At 48.8% G+C, this 8,331-nt stretch overlaps 1 protein-coding gene across 1 annotated transcript; it reads left to right on the forward strand.

Annotated features, from left to right (window-relative positions):
- Positions 1 to 2,887: 2,887 nt before the first annotated feature.
- Positions 2,888 to 5,770, forward strand: LOC147636416 (phenylalanine ammonia-lyase 1-like). Its single transcript, XM_086801855.1, has one exon. It carries the CDS (start codon positions 3,197 to 3,199, stop codon positions 5,507 to 5,509), a length of 2,313 nt encoding a protein of 770 aa, XP_086657981.1. The 5' UTR covers positions 2,888 to 3,196; the 3' UTR covers positions 5,510 to 5,770.
- Positions 5,771 to 8,331: the final 2,561 nt, after the last annotated feature.

Here is an 8,331-nt window from a genome sequence, read left to right on the forward strand (position 1 = left end):
CAATTGTGTAAACACCATTTTTGCATATCCTAAACCCTCTCTAGCTCATAGTAAAAAGCTTTGTCCTTTTTAGGACAAGAAGTTACTCCTTGTGTTGGTTCTCCAAATTTGGACAAAAAAACTTTATCAACCTCATGAATTGATAGCCACAGCGAACCCTAATGCAAGATGTGGATAATGGACTCCTTGCTCTTTTCCATTAAGAGCACCACTTTGGTTCTCATGACTAAGAAATCGTGTAAACAAAGTGAAATGTGAACCTCTCCCTCCATCTACATGGCCTCTCCTTAGCTTTGGTCATAAAATTCAAAGTGATGTGAGAGGATACATGTGGGGTGGTGTATGCCTTACAAGAAGTAGGATTTTTCACAACACAGCAACTCAAATTGCACAGTAATAGAGTAAGAGAACAATACACATGATACGATAGATGACAAAGCCCCCGCACTCGTATCCTCTTGTGAAGGGAGCTACGATGGCTGATATGGAACTGTCGAGATGAAGGTTGTGTGCTAATAGAAGTTGCGGATCACATTGTTGCATAATGTAGATTATGGAGAAGGGGTTGGTAGGCCAATATACAACGGGGCAGCTATAACTAGAACATGCTAGTATATGTGCTTATAGTCGACGCCACAATCTGCAATCTTGAACCGCCTTGTAAAGGGCTACATTGATATGCAGTGTGTGCACCTCCAACGCCCATTTGAGCTAGGCCCGTTTGGGCTCCACACACTTCCTACAAGGTGTCTAAGTGTAAAGTTTACCTACCTCATTTATGGGATAATAGTCCATAGCATGCTTAGTAGTCTAAGTTCTCCCTACACCATCTGACCTCCTAGGCTCCCATTCCATGTGAATACGAGAATGTCGGGCCCTAGAGCTGCTTAACCTTATGATGGGGACCGTACAAACATGAGCTGACCGGTGCGTAGACATTAAAATACGACACTTGATCACTAATAAAAGTATCTATAAGTTAAGATTATGGTGTGCAACCCCCCCTTACGTCTTCTTAACACCTACTCAGCAAGGAAACTGAATAATAAAGTGGTAAGGACGCTGGAGGGACTGGACATTTGTGGGGTGGAAAGAGTTGGATTAGCTGATGCTGGAATTTCACTTGTCTGTTAGGGAAAGGGACTTAATGGGACATGTGCTTGTACATATTCAGCTTGGGTGGTTCTCTACTGCATTTGATGAGTCTTGTTAGATAAAAAACTGGGCTTGGTTCAATGGGGCTAAATTAGCAAAAGGAAAAACTAGGGATTTGTATACTAAATTAAGAAAGGGGGAAAGCAATGTGGTAGGTATACTGTAATAGAATTTGGAGGGTGAGTTGGACCCTCGTTGCTGGAAGAGGAGATGGAAGCAGTTGTGGGAATGCCACTTACCTATTAAATTTCAGGTTTTCTTATGAAGGGTATGCATGTGGGCTTTGCCCATTAGGGTTAAATTAATGCAAAAAAATTTACCAGTGGGTGCTACCCCCAGATGTAGAACTGCTTTGGAGGATGGAAAACATGCATTTTGGGACTATCCAACCATCAAAGGTGCATGGGGCAAAATTGGAAAGTGGGTTGAGCACTGTTTAGGGATTCAGGTTCATTGGGGGGATTAGATTTTAGGGAAGTGGATCTCTAATGATGAGGCTACAGATGTACTCTTTAACATTATCAGAGCTTGTTACTTGTGGAAAGTTTGGATTACTAGGAATTCTATTGTATTTCAGAATGGATCTTTTAAAGGGATTGGATGTGACAGATTTGATGCATAAAAGTGTGTGTATGTGCTGGTCTATTATCTGTGTGAATAAGCTAGAAAAAGAGGGGATGAGTCAACTAATGCAGAAGTTGCAGATTGGCATCACTTGATTTCTGTATCTACTTGGGGGAGCCTTCAAGCATACTAGGGAAACCTAACATGTTATTAATATGATGCAGGTCAGTATTGGTGTGGATTTGAAGCCTAAATAGGTCAAATTTGGGCCTAAAGTCAGAAGATGGTATCTTAAGGAGAAGCAAGTGGATCATACATTTGTGGCATTCATAGAGAATCCTGTTGGAACCAGGGCTACAGTTAAAATCTGGTAAAAAAAAGGAAAATATTAGAAAAGCAAACTCCTAGAGGGTGTACTACTAAAGCTATGATGGAAGCTTGCATTCAGTTGGGGTACCAAATCTCTTGGGGGCAATCCAGCTTTGTGTTGGAGGAAGACAGATGGAATCTGCTCTGTAAACTCTTGAATGAAGTGAAGGGCTATAACTAGGGGTGTGTTCAATTTGTAGATTTGGTTTAGAAAGGTCAGGATGTAAAATCAGTTCTGAAGTAACATATATACTTATTATTGGTCCCAAAAAAAAAGATTATGGTGTGCAAGACACACGTACATGCATAAACACACACATACACATGTGCATTTGAATACATAAGAAAGAACCTAGGTGGGAATGATTTTTGGCAAGTTGGGTCACGTTTCAAAATGACTTGTTCAGTAAAAGTGCCGTTTTTTTACATCTACCTTTTTTTTGGCGGTCATTCAAAATAAGTGGCTTGATCAAAATACCAAAACGGGCATGATGCAAGTCAAAAATCACGTTTGGGACAAGGGTCGTGAAGAAGCAAGTGGGGGTTTTAATATCAATATAGTCATAGTTGTTACTTTAGGGCTGATCAATGCATTATGTAATCGAGATTCAACCGTCCTCGGCAAAAAAAAAAAAACACTATACTCTAGCGTCCAAGCTCTCTTTGTCCTCCTCTTGTGACTGGTAATTATTTTAATGAAATGAATCTTGCTGTGCCACTACTTGGACGGCCACCAAAGCGACGTGGATTGCGGATGGATATCCTGGAATATAGCAGCCCATGTGCGGGTGCAACATGCTACGCAGATTATATAATAGAAAGTGTGATTAGTAGAAACGCCTTGGTTGTGGTGAAAATCGTTCACTGGCAGTTTTGCGGCACGTTGGAAGGGTTTCGTTGACTAAGTCAGGAGATGGACTGAGTCCCAATGGGATGACCAGTCGTGGTGCACCGCGCCGCTCCCATCATCCACGCAATTACAAAGGCAATCGGAGCACTCCTATTCTCAGAGTTCCAGTGCTCCTCTCTTAGATCAGATCCCCGCCAGACTCGCCATTCCTCCGCATACATAGCTAGCTTACTTTGTCAAAGCTAACTTCCTCATCAGATGGCCACCACCGACGCTTCCGCGACCGCCCAGAAGAAGCTGGCGGACTTGCACCGCCCCCCCACGCTCCCGCTGCCTGTGCAGGGTAAGAACCCGCTGTTCGTGGACGGCCCCGTGGCGAAACCCCCTCACTGGGGCAAGGCCGCAGAGGCACTGCAGCCCAGCCACTTCGAGGACGTCAGGCGCATGGTACGCCAGTTCTGGGAGAGCGAGAAGGTGGTACTGCGCGGCAGCAGCCTGACGGTGGGCCAGGTGACGGCGGTGACCCAGAGGGCCGGCGTGAAGGTGGAGCTGGACGAGGCGGAGGCCAAGCCGCGAGTGGACGAGAGCTCCAACTGGGTGCTCAACAACATCCTCAAGGGCACCGACACCTACGGCGTCACCACGGGCTTCGGTGCCACCTCCCACCGCCGCACCAACCAGGCCGTGGATCTCCAGAAGGAGCTCATACGCTTCCTCAACGCGGGGGTCATCGGAAGAGACGTTGATGGCTGCAGCCTGCCCGTCAAGTACGCCAAGGCCGCCATGTTGGTCCGGACCAACACCCTGATGCAGGGCTACTCCGGCATCCGCTGGGCCATCCTAGAGGCCATGCGCAAGATCATGTGCGCCAACGTCATTCCCAAGCTGCCCCTTCGAGGCACCATCACCGCCTCAGGTGACCTGGTCCCCCTCTCCTACATCGCCGGGCTGCTTACCGCCAGATCCAACTCCAAGGCCATCACGCCCGAGGGGAAAGAGGTTTCTGCCGCCGAGGCTCTTAAGCTGGCCGGCGTGGAGGCTCCCTTCGAGCTCCAGCCCAAGGAGGGTCTCGCACTTGTCAATGGTACTTCCGTTGGAGCCGCCGTGGCCGCCAATGTGTGCTTCGACGCCAACGTGCTGGTGCTGCTGGCGGAGGTGCTGTCCGCCCTCTTCTGCGAGGTAATGCAGGGCAAGCCCGAGTTCACAGACCCCCTTACCCATCAGCTCAAGCACCATCCGGGCCAGATCGAGGCTGCCGCCGTGATGGAGTTCCTGCTGGAAGGTAGCTCCTACATGAAGGCAGCAGCCAAGCTGCACGAGACAGACCCCCTCTCCAAGCCCAAGCAGGACCGCTACGCCCTCCGGACGTCTCCCCAGTGGCTGGGCCCTCAGGTGGAGGTCATCCGCACGGCCACCCACTCCATAGAGAGGGAGATCAACTCTGTCAACGACAACCCCCTCATTGACGTCTCCCGCGACATGGCTCTGCACGGGGGCAACTTCCAGGGCACCCCCATCGGCGTGTCCATGGACAACATGAGGATCGCCCTGGCCGCCATCGGCAAGCTCATGTTCGCGCAATTCTCTGAGCTTGTTTGCGACTACTACAATTCTGGTTTGCCTTCGAATCTCAGCGGCGGGCCGAATCCCAGCTTGGATTATGGATTCAAGGGGGCAGAGATTGCTATGGCCGCCTATTGCTCGGAGCTGCAATACCTGGCCAATCCCGTGACCACGCACGTGCAGAGTGCTGAGCAGCACAACCAGGACGTGAACTCTCTGGGGCTCATCGCGGCCAGGAAGACGGCGGAAGCTGTGGAGATACTGAAGCTCATGTCATCCACCTATATGGTGGCCCTTTGCCAGGCTGTGGATCTGAGGCATCTAGAGGAGAACATGCAAGCCGTAGTGAAGCGCCTCGTGGAGAACGCCTCAAAGGCCACTCTCTACACGGAGAACGCCTCTCTCTTCCCCACTCGCTTCTCTGAGAAGGAGCTGCTGCAGATCGTGGACCACCAGCCCGTCTTCTCCTACATCGACAATGCTTCCAACCCTTCCTACGCCCTCATGCTGCAGCTGAGGGAAATGCTGGTCGAGCAGGCCCTGAAAACCCCTCAGGAAGAAGAGAACGCTAAGGAGGTCACTCCCCTGTTCAGAGCCATCCCCGTCTTTGAAGCCCAGCTCAAGAAGCTCCTTGACGAGGAGGTGCCCAAGGCTAGGGACAGGTACGACAATGGAGACTATGCAGTGCCCAACAGGATCAAGAACTGCAGGACCTACCCCATCTACAAGTTTGTCCGGACTGAGCTGGGCACCAATCTGCTGCGCGGCACTGCAACAAGGAGCCCTGGTGAGGATATCGAGAAGGTTTTCACTGCCGTTCTGGATGGGAAGCTGCTCTTGCCTCTGTTGAAATGCCTGGAAGGATGGCGCGGTTCCGCGGGGCCCTTCACACCCCGCACCGTCCCTGCCTCACCGGCTGTCTTCAACCCTTCCTACTGGGCATGGTTCGACAACGTCAGGTCGCCATCTGCCACCGCAGGCAAGGGATACTGGTCCCTCACTGTCTAGACTATCGTTGTACCTTGAGGGTGTCTGCACCACAACCGTCCTGCTACCTTACCTTGTCCGTTGAGCCTTGAGGGCCTCGTCCTTTCAAAACAATAACAGAATGACTATGTAGAGCTGCATCAATGTGCAGTATATTGTGTTTTTTGGGATAGATCATTGAATGGTCGACTTATGCTGTCGTACGTTTTTGTAAGCAAATTAGACAGTAAGATATCAATGTTTGCACTACTTCTCGATTAATAATAGACCAACATTTAACCAGCAAGGTTCAACCTTTGGAGAGCTTGCTCGACCTCGCCCGCTTAACACCTCCTTCACCGCTCCTCTGCATGCACCTTACAACCCTACTCTGCGCCGACTCTGAGATGCGACCCTCTGACCTGGTCGCCCTAAAGAGAGAGAGAGATGTGAGCCCCCCGTCCTGGTCGCCTTAATCGAGAGAGAGAGAGAGAGAGAGAGAGAGGGCAGCTGCATGAGAGAGACACCTCCCTCCCCTCCCCTCCCCTCCCCTCCTCAGTTGTAGAGAGGCAGTTGGCCTTCCCTCCCCTATCTTGAGAGAGAGAGCGAGCGAGCGAGCCCTCTGCCATGCATGCTGCCCTGCCCCTCAGTCCTCTCAACCGATGGAGTGCTGAGGTCTCTGGTTGTGCTTCATCAAGCATCTGCCCCCTCAATCGATGGGGGGCTTGTCTCCGATGCTCTGGTGCTTCCCCTTCCCGCATTTTGGACCCTGTAGGCTTGACATACAACACCTATGGCCTTCCTCAATTCAGTGCACCGGGGGGAGGGAGGGGGAGTGGGGGCGCATGTTTCCTATGGTGTCATGCATGCCCTGACAACTAGGCCCTGTGCATCCAGTTACTACCGGCCTTCTCTGCCTCAATCGCCCCTCCGAGGGCATCTCAATCGCCCAACCCATCACACCCATATAGAGGTGCACATGGTCGCCTCTGCTCCATGGCGGCCCCCCTGTGCCTCTAACGGCCACTGGGTCCTTCTTCAACAACCCCATGTGGCGGATCCCTTGGTTTTACATCAAGGGTTGGCCACGATACCTGCCCCTCTTTCTGTATGCATAAACCACCCGAGCTATCTGCAACGGTGGATTTGCATCCACCATGGTGGGTACTGCACATGCCATGCTCACTCCTTTTGCGTGCAACACCTGCTCGGGCTCTCAACACAATGCCCATAATAGCAGAGCTGATGGTTTCCCTTCCATGGCAGGCTCCTTTAAAAGTTTTGCCCCTTAGCCTGATCAGTCTAGGCCCCCTCAACATCTTGGGGGACATTTGCATCTCATGAAGATGCTGGACCCTATTGAGTGGGTCCCATTCCTTCTGCAACACCTTCAGCATGCTCTCAACTATGATGGTGCCATAGTGGACCATTGTCTTGCTGCTACTACCTGCAAGTCTCTATAGCCCATCAAGTTGTCTCTGCATCAAGAATCCTACAACGACAGCCTCTAGTTGGTCTCACAGACGGGTCATTTTGTTGCTACAAAGTTTGTTCATGAGGTTCTAACACAATTGGCATTTGTTGCCGCATACACATTTCACATGGATCTTGCAAACCACAGGTACCTTGGGCTCACTTCAACCACATCCATGCTTTAGGTGATGTACTTTGCAAGCCCCTTTGTCAGTCTGCACGTTAGTTCCGTTTTGTTATGCTCGTCTTTTGATTTCTAGTAAGGGGGACTTTCGACCAGCCCATCCTCCTACATCCACATATGGGCGTCTGCACTCCTTTCGATTTATGTCTTTCAGAGAAGGGGGAGAAATAATCATGTGTGGTAAGATCACCTCTAGCATCCAATCTGTTGTTCTTTTAGAGCTTGCTACTTTTTGGGTTTTCTTCTTTTCTGTGTTACAGGAAACTCTAGCTCAACTTCTTCGGTCCAGTTCCATCCACTCTTGTTCATCCCCACAAGGACACCCATCTCACGATAGCCTATGGGGGATCGAAGAGGTATTCCGTAGCTATTGTGTTGAAGCAGTCGACAGTAAGAGAGAGAGATGATAATGATGTGATTTGTTCTAGAGTATTTCTTCAATGAAAGCACAAGACCTTTATAGGCGCAAAGTTATTGTAACCGCTCTAAGAGGTGGTTCACACACACATATAAATGATTTTTCACAAAATTTTTACACATACAACCTTTCACACACAGGTAAGACCTTGATTCCTAACAATCCTCGTCTCAATGGATTACCTCATACTATGTCAAGTATAAATCTAGGCACATTGGCTCTAGTTTGTCATGCCAGATATGGGTTCCCAAGGATAGACTACATATAAAATCAGGTCATTCACATTACAACACAACTCGTATCTGAATAGTACACAACACAACTGAATAGTACATAACACACAACTTGGACTTTAATAAGCCCATACATACTCACAAAGACAATACACAGAAAGTTAACTCACACACATTTGTGATATGTGGCACCACTTTTTTTTCTTATTATTATCCCCCCTTATACCAACTTAGCCTACTCATTTGGTGGCTCATAGGTTAAATCATCCCATAAAGCAGAATTTTCATCTCTTTCCTTAGAAAATTAGGGCTTTTCAAAAATTAGGGCTTTTTAAATCTGAAGCTTTAGGAGGTTGTAGCAACACTGCAGTGCTTGATATAAGCCCTCAATTTTGAAAAATGTTTGGGAATTCAGGATTAATGCTTCAATTAAGTAGTGTTTTTAGAAAATCATAAAGCCCCAAATTTGTACTTCTTGATGTTTTTGATTTGTTGATGTTGAATCTGATCCTCTTCTTCTTGTAAAGACGGCCGCAACAAGATTGTGCTTCTGTTC

Source organism: Cibotium barometz, chromosome 8 (assembly GCF_041138505.1).
Source record: "Cibotium barometz isolate CiBa-2024 chromosome 8, ASM4113850v1, whole genome shotgun sequence".
Lineage (NCBI taxonomy): Eukaryota > Viridiplantae > Streptophyta > Polypodiopsida > Cyatheales > Cibotiaceae > Cibotium > Cibotium barometz.